Below are 19,469 nucleotides of genomic sequence, written 5' to 3'. Positions count from 1 at the left end.
AATGCTGAGGATACTTGGCCTCTGTATAGACAGTAACATGACACAGAAATAGAGCATGAACCCAGGCAGGAGCCTAAGGGCAGAATTTCCAGTTACTGGGCTGTCCTTAGCACTTACCATGTTCACCATAACACTTGTTATGTGCTATTCCTCTCCACAAATGTGTGGGTGGAAAAAAGATTGGTGGAAAAAATTTGGAAACAATGTTGTGAGGACAATAAGCACCCATCTGCTTAGAAAAGTCTGAAGTGTCTTTTGGCTTCCAGATTACTGCACACACTGTTCAGAGCCTAAACATGGGCACTAAGACAGACCAGATGCTAAAAGCCGAGCATCTAGTAAAGAAAAGCCACAGGTTAGTTTATTTTGTGTATAAAGAACAAGCACAACAGATTAGGGAGTGAGTTACTTTAAAGGCTTTGAAAATTATTAAATAGATACAGCATTAAATGTCCTATACACAGTGTGCACAGTGGGAACCACTGATGAGTAAGACCTTTATAAGGACCTCTGTAGTTTTGCTTGGCACAGAACAGTGATGCTTGTTGACACCATAGCGAGTTCTTCACTTCACAGTGGGCTAAATGAAATTGTGGTTTTGGTAAAAATGAATCCAACCTGCAGTAAACATTCATCCAAGTCTCCAAACCACCATGCAGTTTGGCACAGTTACTTCACTCAGCTTCAAGAAAGCAGCATGGATGTTTTAGCTGTGCTTATGTAGCTTGCATAAATGAAGTTTCTTCAGTGTGAGGGTGTCATTTTCTTCAGGTAAGGAAAAAAAAATCACAATAAACCCAAAATCATAAAAAAAATGTAACCTAATCTAACACAGACCACTGTTTCACATATAATGTCAGAGGAAAATGCACACTTGTGTGTGAACTTCAGGTGGGCTTCTCTCCATCCCCTGAAGCAGATTGTTTTTTTTTTCAAGTATCTCAGGCTAAACAAAGTTTTGTTTAAAACTTCCCATTACCTCAGACTTCAGTAAAACCTGGACATTGCCCACCACTGATGCTGCACCGGAAAACTGGATGAGCAGCTGCTTCCATAACTGCCCTGTTGCTGTCCCCCTGCCAGTGCAGGCAGCTGCCAGCTCTCTGCCTGCTGAATGCTTGTGGTCTGTGATCTCAGCTCTGCTCCAGCATCCTGGTTACCCAGCTTCAGGGTGCAAAATACAGTGCTACTGAGACAGTTTGCTTTGTTTGTACCTCCGGGAGGAATGAGGAAGGAAAGCACCATTGCAAATTGCCTCTCGTTTTAACACTACGCAGTATTGTCATTGTAAGTTAATTAAAATGTCTTGATTCAAGTGATTCTTACTAGTAATAGAATATAAATAAATTGAGGCAATATTCAGTTTTTACAAAGAGGAGTGAGGATAAGAGGAGAGTACAGCTCTTCCATTTCTGCTGGACAAAAGAGAAAAACCCTTCCTTTTCCATGACTGAAGTAGGACACTCTACCCCATAGCTTTCCTTTACTGAGGTAGGAAGCTTCCCTCCTTCTTCAGGTCTTCCACAGTCAGAGACAATAATGATCCCAATTTATAGACTCAGATGGAAGTTGGGTGTTTTGGTGGGGGTTTTTCTGGTAATTTTGCAATTAACACCTCTAAGTGAAAATTGTGCCAAGTCACCCTAACTGCTCATAACAAGTTTTTTTCTCTGTGCAGATCTGAGAGTAAGTTACTGCTTTACCAAGTTTGAAGATGGAAAATGTTCTGTGCCGAAGTCCCGAAACCACTCCAAACAAGAGTGTTGCTGTGCCTTAAAGGGGCAGGGATGGGGAGATCCCTGTGAGCTCTGCCCAGAGGAAGCAGATGGTGAGTTATTGACCATACTGTCATGAAAGCTCTCAGAACTGAAAGGAGATTGGGATTCTTATAAGAAGGAGTTTTGAAAAATAATTCCCCAGAGGTGTTTAACCTTAACAATTGTTCTTGCTCTCTGTAAAGTAGGTGCCACTGCAGTCTCAAAAACATGTTCCTTGGATAGTCAGTTCTCGAGTATGTTCCTTGTTTGCTGGTAGATTTGTTACTGTGTTGGGGTGCTGAGTATTTTACTGGGGAGGTGTCACATGCAGAAAGCTGAAGGCAGTGAGTAGGTCCTTGGTAGGCTGAGTGGCAATACCTTCGAGACACAAATGGAATTCACCTAATTGTAAACAGGTATAGAAAGAGGTTCTATAAACATGAAATCTAATTAAAAAAGAGAAATCAACGGAAACAGTTAAATTAGATCCATGTCTGAATTTTATTATTAAAAATGTAAATGTGCAAACTTATCAATGTGAATGACTTGCGAAAATAGCGGAGAATGACAAAACACAGGCCTTGAGGAAGGAAAGCCTCCCTGGACTGTTGCTAAAGAAGCAGTTTACTTTGTTAGTATCCTTTATAAGACTAAGTCGGCATCAAGCAAGTCAACAGGCCTCTGTACCATCCTGGTGCAATTTGCTGAATGGACTTTAATTCCTGCTGACAAATGCGGTTTAACAGCACTACTGGTTTCAGCAATACATGATGGCAGTTCATTTCATTAATAAGTCATGGAGATGTTTTGCAGACAATCCTCACAAAAGCCAAGGGTAGAAAAGAGAATTAGATGTGCCAGTTGCAATATTCCTAGGCCTGTTGCCTGTGCATGTTTCATTCTGCTGACGTGGATCATATGAACCGAAGCCGGTTGGAAAAGCACAGTGTGTGTCACAGCATTTTCTTGAAGTGTCAGCACATACATTTTTCAATATATTGAATATATTTTTCAATATATTGCACAGTCCAATATTGCACTCTTCTCAAAGGATCAAGGCCCTTTTTCTCGTCTTTTCAAAAAGACATAGCTTTAAGATAGCTGAGTCTGGATTAAATTGTGTCTTCAGAAAATGTAGGAAATCTTTCATTCACAACAGAAAAGAATGCAGTCAGTACTATTGATACTTCTAAAATAGAAATACTGCATTACTTTGCTCCTTAATGAAGTTAGATAATGCTGATTATTCACAGAATTTTGCACATATGCACACAGGAGATCAGATGAAATGTAAAACGACCATATAGTTTTTGGTTGAATATAAAATTAGAAGTTTATATCTCTACATACTTTATTTCTGGGCCTGAGCGTGAGGAGGATGAACTGGTAGCAGTGGTTACACGTGCAGCTCATGAGTGATGCTGATTGCCAAGATAGAGTTTAACATATGGTTTGATTTTTATTGGTTTTTTTACAGAGGCATTCAGACAGATTTGTCCATTTGGAATTGGCATCCTTGTTGGACCTGGGGATGCAAGACTGGGTAAGTACCTGAACCCCACAATGCTGTTGTTGCATCAGTGTGCCATTTTCTACCCATAAGCCATTCTCCCTTTCAGCTGAGAATAACACCTTTGCAACAGTTTCCAAAAGCCATGAATTGTGGAAACTTCTGTGCTACTTTTTTTTTCTCAATTTTTCCTACCAATTTCAAATTCAAGCTTGAATATCTCATACATCAGAAACCAAACTTCTTTTAGATCTAGGAAACCTATGTAGGATCTAGAGGTTGGATCACGTAGCCCACTTGTCTTTTCTTGTACAATATATGTAGCCTGTTTACAGTAAATGGTTTTAATCCTCCAGAAGTGCAAACCACAGTTTCCCAGATCCCTTCAGTACATTCTGTTCTCTCCCAAGACAAACAGCACTTCAGCCTTACTGGCAAAAGTTTGCATTTAAGGAGCGCTGGATGACTACTGCTTTTCATATCTGCTGCTCTCCCTATAGCCCCAGTCAGAGAGGTTTATATCTGACATGTAGAAGCAGTTTCTTTTCTGTATTGTGAAAGCTGGCCTGCAAAACAAATTCTGTGCCTTCATCCTAAGATATCAGAATTCACATCCTAGTATTTTTTGTGATCTCAGGAATATTTCTTGCCAGAACAACACTTGTTCTTTGAGAGAAGTTTAAAAGCACATGAAGTCAGTTGCACTTACTGTGTTGTTTATATTTCTGGTTAAGATGTGGATGAGTGCCTTGATCCAGATAACTGTAAATTTGGGCAGTGTATCAACACAGATGGGTCTTTCCGCTGTGAATGTCCGTATGGTTACATCCTACAGGGAGCAGAATGTGTGGGTAAGTAGAGCTGTTTCATCTTCCATTAAAAGGTTTTCCTGAATTGCTAAGTATGGCATTAAGGAGCAGTGAGGTTGTTTTACTCTGATGTTGTGGAGTTTCCATCCCTGCTGGTGCTTAAAACCTGCCAGGGCAGGCCCTGAGCAACCTGCTCCAAGTTGGTCCTGCTCTGGCTGAGTGGCCCAGATAACCACTAGCAATCCCAGATTATGCTTGGGAGTCTGTGATTCTAATTCAGTAACTTGAGTGAATTCTTGGATTTTTTATTTTTCTGCTTGTACATGAACAACATAGATTTTATACCTTTTTGGTTGAGTAAAACCACTTATTCTTGTCTTGATCTAACTGCTTGCAGATACTGATGAATGTGCTGTTGGAAACCCATGTGGAAATGGAACCTGCAGGAACGTGGTGGGAGGTTTTGAATGCACCTGTGTTGAGGGCTTTGAGCCTGGGCCGATGATGACCTGTGAAGGTGAGACTCCCACGTGTTAAGGGCTGTGGTTGTGTGCTGAAACAGGTCCCTAATTTTGAAAACAACTGAGGAGAGTAAAGCGGATTTAAAACTAAAATATGGACATTTGGAACAATGCATTTTTATCTGAACCAGAAAAATGGGCTCCTCCTTCCTCTATCCACCATGAACTGGAGTATGTTTTTCTAACTGGAGGTTGGGTGAACAGGCTTTTGTGTGGTGTCTACTCAGGGGCTGCCCACAGAGGAGCATGTTGGGGTGCAGTCCCTCCAGAACAGTTCCTGGAAGGGCTGTGTACTGTGTGTTTTGCCTTCCTCCTTGAGTGAAGAGACTCCCTATGGGTGATGAAAATAGGAAATGGGCTGCCTGAGTTTGTTAGGGAAGAAACGGGAAACAAAACAGAAAATACAAATACAGTACCAGACAATTACCATGGTACCCCTAGGCTGAATATTTTCCATATTGCTTTGGTGTCTCATTTCAAAAATTAAAATTTGTACATGTACAAAGAAAAGAGAAGTAAGGAAGATCAGAGTTATAGAAGGGACAGTCTGAAAAGAAGTTAGAATTTTTCAGTGTGGAAAATGTGGTTGAAGAGATATATGATTTAAATTTATGAAGCCACAAGTGGTAAAGGTACCAAAAATAGAGGGAACATGTTAGACAAACCAAAGCAAACATTTTTATATGCATGGTACGTACTTAAGCTGTGGAACTCTTTGCTACAGAATATTAGTGAGGCCACAAGTATAAATTGACCTAGAAAGAAATTATACAAATTTGTGTGGGAATCCATCAGTGGAAATTAAGCTTGATAGTTTGGTTGTGGTGTTTGGCTGTGGAAGTCCTTAAACTGAGAGGCTGTATCAGGGGAAAGATCTCTGTGTACATGGTATGAGGTTTTTTAATATTCATCTCCTCCTGTTAAAACCAGAGAGAGGAGAATGTCCTAGGACATTCTGACACTCTCTTCTGACTTGACACAGCTGTTCTTAAATTATCTGCCACAATCTATTTCTTTGCAAGCCCATACAAAAGAATGCTTCTATTTTTGCATCAAATTGCATTAGTTTTATATACAGTTAGAGCTTCATTCACTTCCCTGTGGAATTTTGGGTGAAAGCTCAAATTGCAGAGGAGGAGTTAGCAGAGTGCATAAACATCAGTATATAGCAGTACTTACTCAAGTAGTCCAGACCATATGTAAATGCACTTCACAATAATGTTTCTAGTAAGGATACTGTTTTATGGAATTTAGTTTATGAAGAAGCTGAATTAGTGAACATAGAATTTAAAAAATAACCAATCATAAAAGCTGAACCTAGATGTGGAAAAGATACAGTTTTAACTGAGCCAGTATTTTGGCAGCATAGATCTGGAAATTATTTCCATTGGCTGCTTGCTGTTGAACATATTGAAACTTCAGGTAGCTGTGCAAACATCCTGGCATGTCTGGTGCCTGCTTCACACAGAAATCCATGAGTAGGACCGTGGATCCCCAGCTATTAAAATTTAGCTCTCCATAAACTGGGATCTGTGGTATTGCCTGTACCTAAAACCTGTGCACTCAAGTCTGCTGAGTTTTACACAAGTGTTTCACTTTCCCCATGGTCTTTGTCGCTCCAAATCCAGATGTCAATGAGTGCATCAACCCTCTGCTCTGCGCCTTCCGCTGCGTGAACACTTTTGGATCCTACGAATGCAAGTGCCCCGGGGGGTACGTTCTGCGAGAGGACCGGAGAATGTGCAGAGGTAAAGCTCCTACCAGACTCTCACAGTTATGAGAGAATGATTTCAAGTTCCTGCAGGGGCGGGGCTCTGAGTCACTGCACTATTGGGCCAGGGTTTTAATCCCAGGAAGTAACTGAGTCAGAAAGAATTTGGGATGAAATTCTATGGTTTGCATTATACACTTGATTGTATTAGTCCTGTCCTGCCAGTAAACTTACACATCTGCCTAAGTGAGGTCATATCAGATGATGTGGTTTTGTCTTGCACTAAAAATGGGCATTTGGGAGAAATCAATTTGCGCAAGGCTCGTGTATTTTATGGTTAGTTTAGAACAATAAATGTATGTATAGGGTTTGATTACAATTGAGATTCCAAAGTCAGAATTTACTATTGTGAATTTCCAGGATCATCCCTCTATATAACGAAGTCTAAACCTTGTGTTTTAGATCAGAATGAGTGTGAAGAAGGAATTCATGACTGTGACTCAAAACAGATGGAGTGCAAAAACCTAATTGGTACCTATATGTGTATCTGTGGACCTGGTTATCAGCGCAGACCAGATGGGGAAGGCTGTATAGGTAAGTGACACTGAAGTGTTGAAACTCCTGAAACACGCAATTCCTCAGCAAAGCTAGAAATTTTGGATTTAACAAAGCGTTAAGGAACTCAGGGGAAGGATTTCACAACTACCTATGTAATGGACCTACTGATGCTGTACACATTTCGCTTTGCTGTTCAGGTGTGCACATGTGTGGGCAGAAAGTAGAAAATCTGGATGTGGGTGTCTTTACAACCAATTTATACTGCTGCTGCTGCATAGCTCTGAGGGAAGAAAGCAGAGATTTGGATCTGTTGCTTTAGGCTTGTTTAGCTCTGTTAGCACGAATGAGAGTAAATCTGAATTGTTTTTAAACCATGGATGGCATTCAGAAATGCAGCTGAAATTATGAAAAATTTTGAAAACCAGTGAGGAATATATTACAGAGAAGATGTGGTAACAACATATATAGTATTGTGAGCTAGATGGTCATCTTTCCTCTGAAAATTGAATAAAAGAGACTTCTGAAATAAAAGAAAAAGAAAAAAATGGAGGTTTAACCAGGCAGAATGCACAGCTCAAGAATTCTATAAAACCTCTCTAACCTGCATTAATCCAGTAATGGACTTGATTTTTGTCATGTAATTTCAAAAAATAGATGAGAATGAATGTCAGACCAAACCTGGGCTCTGTGAGAACGGCCGTTGTGTGAACACAGTGGGCAGTTACAGGTGTGAGTGCAACGAGGGATTCACCGTCAGCGACGCCCAGGACGAGTGCCTTGGTGAGTCCCACATTAACACCCCAGTGAGCTGTCACTTGGACAGCAGCAGCTGGGGTTGAAATTAAACTTAGAAATGCACAATGAGAAAACAAACTGTTGAATTTACATGCCTTTTGGAAGGGGCCTTTCTATGTAGGTGCCCTCTTGCAAGTTCTTCTTTCCCATCCTCACCATATTCCTGCTTCAGTCAGTTTGGTTGGGGTGACTTGCTATGAAGACTGACTGTTCCATGGTTTCAGTCAGCCAGCCAGCTCTGACATTTCTCAGGTCCTGATTTTCAGCCAGTCCTTTTTCTCTGGGTTCAAACAGAAACATACATTTTTAGAAGCATATTGTAATTTCTTCTCTTCCAACTTTTGCTGAATTTCCTGTCTTTGTTTCCCTTAGACGTCACGCTCTCTTTCTCACTGCTGATAGTCTTTCACTCTCAGTTCCACAGTCTCAGGGTGAAGTATGCCCTTTCTGTTATATTTCTGACTAAATTCCCAGTATCTCATGACCCTCTGGAGGTCGTCACCATTAGGATTCTCTGTGATGCACCGTTTGTCTTCCAGACAACAGGGAAGGCTACTGCTTCATTGAAGTCTTACAAAGTATGTGTCAAATCGGATCAAGCAACAGGAACTCTGTCACCAAGTCTGAATGCTGCTGTGATGGAGGCCGAGGCTGGGGGCAAAACTGTGAGGTCTGTCCCTTCCCAGGCACCGTGGCCTTTAAGAAGCTTTGCCCTCATGGCCGAGGATACATGTCTAACGGAGCAGGTACTGACTCTTCTATTAAATGCTCTCTTAGACAATGCCAAATTAAGTGATAAATTATAAAGTATGTGAACAATGGGAGGTCCTAAATGTTTTGGATATCAGCCGAAATTTTCTGAGAGTTTTCATGTTGAGAAACTCCAGTCCTTTGGGAGGAGAGTGCATAGCCAAAGTCCCTGGATGATGAGGCATCCATCCCATCTTGGCAGAAACTTACTTTGCATGCTGGTTGATTGACAGGCACTCAAATGGGAATTTGCACTCTCACATTTGAGTGTGTTGCAGGTACACCTTAAGAGCTATTTGTGTTCATGAAAGCAAAGTGATGTTTGATTTGTGGAGGCTAATGAATTATGAATTCCAGGTGTTTGCTTCCAATTACAGCTTGTTCATTGCATTTGGAAGCTAGATTCCATGTTTTTCCACTAAATATTTCTATATAATCTGTGCAGTATTTTATTATTTTATGTACAGTGTGGGTTTCTTTATGTCAGGTCACAAGAATCTGTTGGAGCTGTATAAAATCAGTTGTTGTTCCACTGAGAACTAACCCTCCTTTAATTGCAGATATTGATGAGTGCAAGGTTATTCACGATGTTTGCCGCAACGGGGAATGCATCAATGAGAGGGGATCTTACCGTTGTCACTGCAACCTTGGCTATACTACAGATATAACTGGCACTCTCTGCATAGGTAGGTTTTTCATCATGGTGTTTGTACATGAAGTTTATTACCAAGAGGTGACTTGAAGAGGGAAATAGAAAGATTTTGAAAAATGAGAAAATAAAATGTCATTTGTTGAAGTGCTTTGGGGATTTTGGTTTCCTTCTGATCTCTCCTGAATGTTTTGAAAAACATCATCACAACTCTTGGTTACCAGCACTGAGGTATCTGGTTTTGCTTCTCCTAGATCTGAATGAATGTAATGAGTCTCCAAAACCTTGCAATTTCATCTGCAAAAACACAGAGGGGAGCTACCAGTGTTCATGTCCGAAAGGATACATTCTGCAAGAAGATGGGAGGAGCTGCAAAGGTAAAAATCAAGAACAGAATTAACTGCAGAAACTGTGTTTCACAGGCAAAAATGAATGCAAGGACATTTAAATGATGCAAATCTGTCTCCTTGATTCATGTGAATATTTCTACTGAAGACTGTAAGTGGTCCTGCATAGGATGGAGCTGGTTTTCAGTTAGCTTTTTGGTAATCTGGATGAACAGTAGATCCACAGGGATTTCTGCAGGATGATGGCAGCTATCTTAAAAGATTTTGTAGCCAATAGTGTATATATATGACTGTTCTTATTTTGGTAAGCATGTTGGTTTAAGCCATGTTATTCAGTGATAAATGAATTGTAATGGATGCAAAGATGAGTTTGGCTGGCACTGTGCTCACCATCAACAGAATTTTTACCTACTGCTTCTGCAGTGTGCTGGATAAGGCACAGCAGTGCAGGAGAGAGTTTGAAATGTTCATTAGAACTCCATATATTTGTGTATCTTGGTAACAAAGATCTGACTGAATCCACACAAGTTAGAGCAGCAATTCTTAACTTGGCATGGAGAACGACAGTGAAATTTGTTGTTAGTGTTTCCATATTTCTTTTGGAGTAATAGTATGCTTCAGTGCAAGGCCACTTTCCAGTCTGCCAGATCTTCTCATGAAGGTGGTGACTTACATAATAAATGTCTACTCAGTCAATAAATGGTAACAAGAACTTTCAGACAGGTGAGAGGGGTGTCTAATTCAGCACTGACATGGACACTGGTGTAGCTCCAAAGTCCCATTCATTACATGTGAGGCTTCATGAGAGAAGAACCAGAAGCCAGCACAGAAAGCCAGATATAGATTCAGAAGGCTTTATTTGCTATGTTATTTATTTGTAATCACTTCTTTCTGAGTCCAGGGAACGTAAGTGAAAGATGTTCTCTTGGTTTTTTTTTTCAGATCTTGATGAATGTGCAACAAAGCAGCACAACTGCCAGTTCCTTTGTGTCAACACCATTGGGGGCTTCACTTGCAAATGTCCTCCTGGATTCACTCAGCACCATACAGCCTGCATTGGTAGGTGATGGGGGAAGGTAGATACAGACTTGGGATTTATTACTGACCCTTATTCCAGAAGCAAACTAGCAAGGAGGTAAAATCACCTTCCTGAGAAACCAAATGGAAAAATAGGCCAGGTTCTGATCCCAGTCCCCCCAGAGCAGAAGATGCAAAGAGACCCTCCCTCCTACCTTTCCTTGCTTTCATAATTTATGTCTTTAAATTTTGCCCTTGCAAGAACCAGACAGTATAAACACCAATTTGTAATTCTTGCCTTACCCTTTCTTATCCATTGAGCCAAAAAATAGTTCTATTTCTGTTCTTGTAGTTTGTTGAGATCATGTCAAGGCTTCTGGAAACAATAACCGTGAAATACACATTTCTGCAGTTGTCTTTTAAACACATATCCACAGGGTCTGTGGAAATGTTAAACTAAACTGCCTCCTGCAAAACATACTCTCCTGCCACCACCCGTTCATCCTGAGCAGGGCTGAATGATCCCCTTCACAGCAACAACTACAAACTAACACTGAGGCTTTGGTTTCCTCCAGATAACAATGAATGTGCCACTGAAATCAATCTTTGTGGGCCGAAGGGCATTTGCCAGAACACACCAGGAAGTTTTGTTTGTGAATGTCAACGTGGCTTCTCACTCGATCAAACTGGGCAGAGCTGTGAAGGTGGGTACAACACAGGCCTTCTCTTGCTTCCTTCATCTCTCAGCCATACTGTCATCCAAGGAAGGGCCTGTGGAGTGAGCAAGTGTAGATTCAAGGGGAGGAGTGTATGGAAATTTAGCAACAAGGCAGTATTTCTCTCCATGGGCCAGAGTAGATGGATATATTGCAGGATGCTAAAGAGCTGGACAGATATTTTCTGAGATGTCACTTTAGCCTGGAATGTTTCAGTTTAAGTGTTGTAAGTTCAGTGAACTTTTGTTGAATCCTTCATGGATTTCTGAGGGACTCACCAAGGACAGGAAGTCTTGCATCTCCAAGGCGACCTGCTAAACAGAGAGTTCAAGGGCTGTAGGCTTATTCCTCTGGGTCCCTAGAGCCTTCTCCTGGGATAGAGTTTGGTTTGTTTTGAAAAGAGGTATCCTGGGGTTCCTGGGTTGGATGCCTGGGTAAAAGCAAGGGTCTGTCTGCTGAGGAGCTGGGACCCTTAGGAAAACACTGGGGGGGTACCATACACAAATGTCTTCCTGCTGTCTGCTCCATAGCAGAATGCAAAAACTCTGAAAACTGTGGGTGAATGTGAGCTTTCTGTGGTTTTCAGCCCAATGTTTCTTGTTGTGGAGCCACAAATCCAAACCTGAAAGGCCCAAAGTGGTCTCCCAGCACTGACCAGGTTTTTGGAAGATCCTGAAATATACCCATATATATGATATATGAATATATATGATTATTTGTAACATACTTTTCAAATACAGCATAATTTGAGCTTCTCTCCCAAAACTCAGAGTGTATCTCACTCTTTCAGATGTTGATGAATGTGATGGAAACCACCGGTGTCAGCATGGCTGCCAGAACATAATCGGAGGATACAGGTGTAGCTGCCCACAAGGATATCTCCAGCATTACCAGTGGAACCAATGTGTTGGCAAGTCACTTTTGTGAAGTCATACATTAAAATGCATGTTACCTTTGTTAGCAGCAAGAAGTGAAGGGCAATGGTGCAGTTGGCCTTTCTTTTTTCCTGATCATAGTTTGCTAAATTCAGCGGTTTCATTCCAAGTGTGCCCTCCTGTGAAAGGCAAAGTAGGTGTGAAGCACCCAGTAACCTCTGCCCTGGTCTGGCAAGTGTTTAAGCACAAAATTCTCCTTGAGGGTGCTAGAGATTGTATTGGCTTTGAGGGAACTTGTGTTACCTGAGTATTTTGTGGTCTAAACAAAAGAATTCTTAGCCATGCAACAGTCTCTGCTTAGACAGGTCCTGTCTAGGAGTGGATGGTGGATTGGACCTAGCAGACTCAGAACTACAAGTTTGGTTGTTAAATTGTAAAATTCAACTTCTGGCTCAAAGCATCTAGAATTTTATTAAAATCCCACTTGATCTGTGCTTTTGCCATTCTTACAACACCTGCAGGAAGGCTGCTGTGTTTAAGCCCTTTGTACAGAATTAACAATTTGTCATATTTGAGCAAAGCTTCTGCTGTTTGTCTAAAGATGCTTCCTTGCAGCTTTGTGATACAATTTACGAGTGCTTACAAGACAATTCTGTTTAAAATGAACAAATGTTAGTGCTCTTTAGTTATGTTAATTACTAAATGCACTAGTGCATTAAAATGCCTATCCTGAACTATTCTTCCCTATCTAAACTTTGTTTCTATCCCAAGTCTCTGAGCCCTCGTAGGTGGGGCTGCATGTGCAGAGCATTGATGCTGGTTTTCACTTGAGCAGTCAGAACTGGGTCCTGTGCAGCAGTCATGGGAAGAGCCTCTATGTCAGGAGTGTAGTGTGTAGCATATTCAAACAAGAGAAACAGGAGTGATTTTTCCTCTGGCGACAGCTATGTGCAGTTTTCATCACATTTAAAGTGAGCCGGTCTTTTGTGGATACCCAGAGATGTGCTTGATGACCTCTTTGAGAACAAAGGGCTTTATAACTCTCTTTGGCTTTCTTTGCTCTCAGAAACATAAAAATGCCTTTGCTTGTTATCACTGTGGTGCTCCAAGGAGGTCTCTGCTGTTGATTATTCTTACCAAACCTCCTGACAGTTTGTGCAGTCCTTGCTGTGACATTTGCTTGCTTGTGCTCCAGCGCTCCATGCCTGTAACACACAGAGAACAAGGAGAGAGCACAAACATATGGGGGTTTTGAATGTTGATTAAATTAGCAGAGTTTAGGGTTAAATCAGAGTTTAATCTGCAGGAGGATAAAAAAAAAAACAACACCCAACCAGCGCTGTCACGTCTGGCTGCTGAGGGCACTGTGGAATCTGAAAAAGTGCAGCACTGAGTTTTGTGAAACATCTTGGCTGTTTCCAAGTCTTCCTGGGTGAAAGCATTTAACTAAGTGTATTTCCAAACCAGGTCTACACTGTTATTCCAGCTTTTGAGCTCCTTGACTACTGTTTAGATTTATACAGGGAATACCAGTTTCAAAATGCACAAGCGCTGGTATTTCCCCCACTGAAAGAAAGGCTTCAGCCTTGGCACCGAAAATACTGGTCACCAGAAACTTCACCAGGGAAAATGACTCTGAGACCCACAAGTGGGACAAGACTAAGCCAGCACTTCCTCCTTCTTGGACATGGATGGGGCAATCCAGGCAGAAACCCAAACCTGCAGGGAAGGAGGCTCGGTTTCCTCTGTCCTCATGGCATCTCTCAGAGCACAGGAGAGCAAGGCAGCACAGCTTGCACAGAGCCTGAGGGTCTCAGAACTAGTGTTTTTCACTTTTCTTCATATTTTTTCTTCCACCAATCACCCAAAATGTGGGAACTAATCTCACTAGTGTTCACACTCTTGCTGTGAAGTGAATGTATCTGCTCTTGGTACAGTAACTTTCTGTGGCCCAAACTTGCATTTATGACATAATTGCTTTTAGGTGTGACAAATACTGAAACATCATTCTGAGTTAATGGCAAACCCCTACAGGCTTCGGGAACACAGAATTCAGCCTCAGGTTTTATACCTTGTGTTCTCCACATGTTCCCATTGCAGTGTTTGTATCTGTATATGCTTAAGATGCTTATTTAGATCTCCTGGTGTACCACAGGGGAAGAATCTCCATGTAATAGGTTTTTCCGTGACAATTCCTTCATATTCCTTGGCAATCCCAACTCTGCAAACAGTTTCTGTCTTTTTTAGCTTATTTAATGAAGTGTTCAGGGACTTTTGATGTTGCTGCAACACATTTAGATAATCACTGAAGAATGCTTTGGTTCCTCCCATGTCTTGTGCTGTCTATGACTGCATTCCCTGCCCAGGCAGTTCCATAGTGCACCATGCTGTAAATCAGGCTGCAAGAAGCAAAGTCATTGCTTTTAAACAACAAGAGAACAAACAGGCACATTGTTTGGAAAAAAAAATAATGCTCTGACTTAGTAGTTATTCTCCTGTAACCTGGATGCTGAGGTCAGAGATGCTGCTCTGTACTTTCCAGATGGCATTTCTTGTGTATGCACACACATGCAATGTACATGTGCATTAATCACAGAACATGGGGAACAACAGCAGGCAGAACTTTTTTAAGCAATTTGCCACATCAGACCAAAAAAAAATCAGACCAGCTACATTTCAAAAAGCAACCATTTACAGTAAATAAGCCTGAACTGACCTTGAACTCCTACAGTGCCACACTTGGGAAGTTTGGAAAAGGGCTGGCTCAGAATGTGGCAATCTGTTGTACCTACAGCTGTGTTTATTTTTACTTTCCTACTTGCTCCTGCACCTTACCTGTGCCTAATATTTAAATGTGAGTGTGTAGGAAGGAATTTTCAATGCCTGGAAAAGGTGTCAGAGCTTGATTCCTTACTCTTTCTCCTTTGATGTCGAATAGCATTTTGAACAAGGGATTGTTGGACCAGATTGTTGGCTGTACAAAGTTTTATTCTTTTCAGTTGTTTCTGGAACAAAAAAAAAAAGCTACCTCCTCTGTTTCTCTGCTCTCCAGAGCATGAGCTGACGTGGCACAAAACATCCTCTGTAGAGTAGCCCAAATGTTGCTGTGTTGTATGGTTGTAGTCATCTCCTAGCGACCGCTGCCCCAGCCGAGGGTGAGGCCAAGCCCTGCTCTGTTTCTGTCCATCCCATGTGGCAGCACCTTTAGCAGCAGCCAAGCACGACCTGGCAGAAGGGGTAGGCTGGGCCACACCTGAGAGTGAAAGTTAACGTGGTATATTCTGCTTCTTTTCCAGATGAAAACGAGTGTCTCAGTGCACACATTTGTGGAGGAGCATCTTGCCACAATACTTTGGGAAGCTATAAATGTATGTGCCCTACCGGATTTCAGTATGAGCAGTTTAGTGGAGGTTGCCAAGATATCAATGAATGCGGTTCTGCACAAGCCCCGTGCAGTTATGGGTGTTCAAACACTGAAGGTGGCTATGTCTGTGGATGTCCACCTGGTTACTTCAGAATAGGACAAGGGTAAGGGATTCTCATTTTAAACTAACAGATACCAAGGGGACGTAGTTCACTCCTTTCTTTGTAGCGTGGAGCAGCAGAACCAGGGGAATTGTGAGCAATTAAAGAGGGATAGGACTGGGGAGGTGCTTAAGAGCTGGAGGCACCTGCTGATTTTGGAGATGAGGAGGAGGGTGGGAAGGGAGGGTTTTAATGCTTATTGAAATTTGGTCAGGGCTACCAGGTTCAATCATATATTTTAAGCTACTGCTTTCACTCTCCTGCACACCCCAGCAGCCTGCCAAGTCCTCTGAGCTTGCCACTTGGGAGCTCACGCCCCTCGCTGTGATTTGTGGTGTATCACTTGTCTCCTTAAAAAAAACCTCAACAAAACAAACATTAATAATAACACCCCCTGCCAGCTGCAAAGAGAAATGATATTATACAAGTGGTTTCACCCGCTGGTTGGAATAACAATTCTGTATGCTCTCATGTTCTTGTATGTTCCATATTCTTCTGTGTTTCAAATGAATATTTTTTTAATAAATGTCTGCTTTATTGAGAAAACCAATTTTCACTTGCCCCAGTGGGAGTGCTAGGGTAGTGCAACCTATAGGAGCAAGAAACCCAAATGGAAAGCAGAAAGATCGTGGCTTAAATTTTAGAAGAGACTAAAACCTTTGGGATGCATTATGAAAGACCTCACTTTTCCGATTTTAAAGAAGTTTCTGAAAATTGGTCTCTTTAAATGTGTTCCAGGCTGGATAACAGAAATTACTAATAACAACTCAGAGCTTAAGCCTGTGTTTTTAAAACTGTTAAATATTGGCAGGTCTCTCTTGGGCAAAGCCTCGTGGAGCCAGATTCTTGAAATCAGAGGTGGCTGTGTTGTGTTTCAGTGACAATTTTGTCTGTTGACTTCAGCAGAAGTTTTTCCTAGGAAATAAATGCAACATAATTGCTTTATTATTTGTACTCACAGTCCCCCAAATTCAGCTTTTGATAAGATCTGTGTCTTGCTGGAATTAATTTTGAATTTCTTCCGTCCTCAGACACTGTGTTTCCGGAGTGGGGCTAGGCAGAGGTCAAGGACAAGAACTTTCACTCAGTGGAGAAGTAGACGACAACTCCCTCTCTCCAGAAGCTTGTTATGAATGTAAAATCAACGGCTATCCCAAGAGAGGAAGGAAGCGCAGAAGCACTAATGAAACTGCAAGTGAAGCAGAGGTAACTGGCCCTTTTTTTGGGGGGGAAAGGGTTTGTCTTGTGAAGGCTGAACTCAGAAGGAGGTGTGCCAAGAGACAATACCTTGGGAAAAATCTACACCCCAAAGAAAACAGACCAAAGCTGGTTTGGGATGTCAGGCAGCTTTCTGGAGCTTTTCGCTGTCATTAGGCGAGGCCCTGTACCCAACATCTGTGTCACATCCCAGACTGGAATAGGTGCCCACCCAGCTGTGTAGAGAGCAGTCCCCTCACCAGCAAGGGCAGGCTCTGGGGTCAGGGGCAGCGGGTGTGTAAAACCATTGTGTGACCTTGTGGCCAGAAAGGCAGGACATGCTGGTGAGGGTGGATGTGGACCCTGCCAAGCAGTGCTGTGTTGTGCGTCTGGGGCTGGAGCCCTCTCCAAAGCAAACACAGAGCTCTGGACACACACACTCGCCTGGAGGGAGTCCAGGGCTGCAGCCCTTCTGGGTCTTGTCCAGACCCTTGCTCTCAGTCACCCAGGTGACCATCCTGGGGCCAAGGCTACCAGCCTAAAATATAACCAAGAGACACTGAACACTCTGGTAAAATGTTGTCACACTATCACTACTCTGAGGTAAGTACCACCTGGACTCTCTGCTCATGTGTAGGTGCCAAAGAACTTGTTTTTCCATGTACAAATGCAGGGAATTCAGGAGCCTGTTCGCTGTTTCCATTCCATGCTCAGTGCGTGGTGCTCTGCTAATACAGGAAGGCAGGAGACTGGTTTTGCCTAAAAAGTGTGGACATTAGATTTTGGGCAGAGTGCGGTCATAAACGGTGTTTCTTCAGTGTGTTTTACTACTCTCTGGGATTAGTGCTGGATTTGTCTCAGGGATGATGTAGAGCTTCCCTTGCTTTCCAAATGAAAACATTACAGCTGATGTGCTGTCTGAAATGTTACCACCCAGTCGGAGGTGAAGGGTGAGGCTGCTTTTCCAGCACTCTGGTGCACCTGCAGGCTGCCCTGGCTCCACACCTAAACCAAGAGAATCTTGCAAAGCATAAAACCCCCTCCTAAATGCCGTGCCTCCCTCACAGGTCCTGCTGTCCTTTACACGTTGTTGTTCTGGTCAGCCTGTGGCTGCCCTGGCAGAGGGGAGGAGTGTGCCTTGGCTGCTCTCTTTGTAGGAGGTCGGTCATGGGCTCCAAGCACAGACAGGCTTTGTTCATCAGGCAGCAGGACCCACGCGCAGAAACTTCCAGGGCATGTCTCAGGCTCCCATTACCCACACAGGGTGCAAACACTCCACTTCATCCTGAGGAGTCCTGAGCCCGCAACAGTGGATTTGACAGATGATGTAACAGAACCTCTCTTTTAAAATCATTTAATTAACAATGAAAGAGCTGGGCAAGAAATACACACACAGAGGCACATGTGAAACGCTCTCTGACAAAGCCAACTAACATCCTTTGTTCTTGTGCAGGATCAGCAGGAGCTGCAGCCGCCAATCAGTCTCGCCAGCTGGGATATTGAAAAAGCAGCAGTTTTCTCCATCAACATCTCGGATCTCAGTAACAAAGATCGCATCCTGGAACTGCTTCCTGCCCTCACAACACTGACAAACCATAACCGATATTTAATTGACTCCGGAAATGAAGATGGTTTCTTTAGAATCAATAAGAAGGACGGGATAAGTTACCTTCATTTCACAAAGAAGAAGCCAGTGCCTGGAAACTATTCATTACAAATCAGTAGTATTCCACTCTATAAAAAGAAGGAACTTAACCAGCTTGAAGCGAAACATGACAAAGACTACCTCAGTGGTGAGCTGGGAGATAACCTGAAAATGAAAATTCAGATATTGCTTCATTAATTCATCCACCAAAGACCAAATAATTAAACCAAAGATAGATAGGTAGGACTGAATATTCCTCCCGATCAGATTCTCCATATCATAGGTACAATCTTACATGAGTACATTTGTACGAAGGAGCACTATTATATTTTTACATAAACAAGGTACAGGATGAATACCCTAGCTCAACACTACCACTTTCTCAGGCTTTTACGTGTAGCTGAGCTACCTTGATATGTTGAATCTTGAAAACTGGGACTTTCATCATTGGAAGTTGGCCACTGATGCTGAAGACACGTCATCATTTCAGCAGAGGTACAAGAATGTGCTTTCAACTGATGGACAGCTCTATTTTTGTAATTCTTAAACTTCGCTTCTCCAACTACAACTTACTAGGTCAGCCATTTATGATATCCATTTGGTGCTAGTAAATTTTCAACCTAGATTTATAAATGCACTGTAATATTTACACAACTTAGAAGCCAAAATTGCCATTATTCAGTCTAAATACTTCAATCAACCAAAGTTAGCTCAGTAGTTTATCTCAGTTATGCCTATAATACATTACATGTAAATTAAGTGTGTGTATACTGTAATCATGCTATTTTTATCAATGAAGCATTTGTAAACTAGATTAATAATACCCTTAATGTGAGGGTTTGTAATGGTGCTTATAAGACCAACTACTTGTTAACTGTATACACAAACCTGATGATAAAGTTTCTGTGACTTGCCAAAATGCACTGAGGTCAGTAGGGACCATTAAACATTCTCAAAAGTCAGATGACAATCAGTGCCATCCTACACCATGACATATTGTAACGTGTCAAGAGTACCCATAGTCATTCATATCAACAAGGGTTCAATGTCATAAATGTCACAATAAAACAGTTCTTTTTTTTAGTTT

The 19,469-nt window shown here is 42.0% G+C and overlaps 1 protein-coding gene across 3 annotated transcripts in view; it reads left to right on the top strand.

Moving 5' to 3' along the window:
• FBN1 (fibrillin 1) overlaps positions 1-19,465 on the top strand; it is a 147,916-nt gene extending 128,451 nt beyond the window's left edge. The window contains exons 50-65 of one of the 3 annotated variants that reach the window (XM_027688753.1): positions 1,679-1,828; positions 3,235-3,300; positions 4,002-4,118; positions 4,474-4,593; positions 6,226-6,345; positions 6,771-6,902; positions 7,521-7,646; positions 8,201-8,407; positions 8,972-9,097; positions 9,315-9,437; positions 10,350-10,466; positions 11,000-11,128; positions 11,931-12,050; positions 15,312-15,543; positions 16,572-16,746; positions 18,191-19,465. In XM_027688753.1, the coding sequence (XP_027544554.1) occupies positions 1,679-1,828; positions 3,235-3,300; positions 4,002-4,118; positions 4,474-4,593; positions 6,226-6,345; positions 6,771-6,902; positions 7,521-7,646; positions 8,201-8,407; positions 8,972-9,097; positions 9,315-9,437; positions 10,350-10,466; positions 11,000-11,128; positions 11,931-12,050; positions 15,312-15,543; positions 16,572-16,746; positions 18,191-18,580 (2,450 nt within the window). In that variant the 3' untranslated portion in view covers positions 18,581-19,465. Of the gene's footprint in view, positions 1-1,678; positions 1,829-3,234; positions 3,301-4,001; positions 4,119-4,473; positions 4,594-6,225; positions 6,346-6,770; positions 6,903-7,520; positions 7,647-8,033; positions 8,098-8,200; positions 8,408-8,971; positions 9,098-9,314; positions 9,438-10,349; positions 10,467-10,999; positions 11,129-11,930; positions 12,051-15,311; positions 15,544-16,571; positions 16,747-18,190 lie in introns of those variants that run through there. The other 2 variants (XR_003535056.1, XM_027688754.1) reach the window with 2 other exon arrangements.
• The last annotated feature ends 4 nt before the right edge of the window (positions 19,466-19,469 follow it).

Source organism: Neopelma chrysocephalum, unplaced genomic scaffold (genome assembly GCF_003984885.1).
Source record: "Neopelma chrysocephalum unplaced genomic scaffold, ASM398488v2 Primary Assembly neopelma1_75, whole genome shotgun sequence".
Taxonomy (NCBI): Eukaryota; Metazoa; Chordata; class Aves; order Passeriformes; family Pipridae; genus Neopelma; species Neopelma chrysocephalum.
This window is presented reverse-complemented; position numbering and strand designations above follow the sequence as displayed.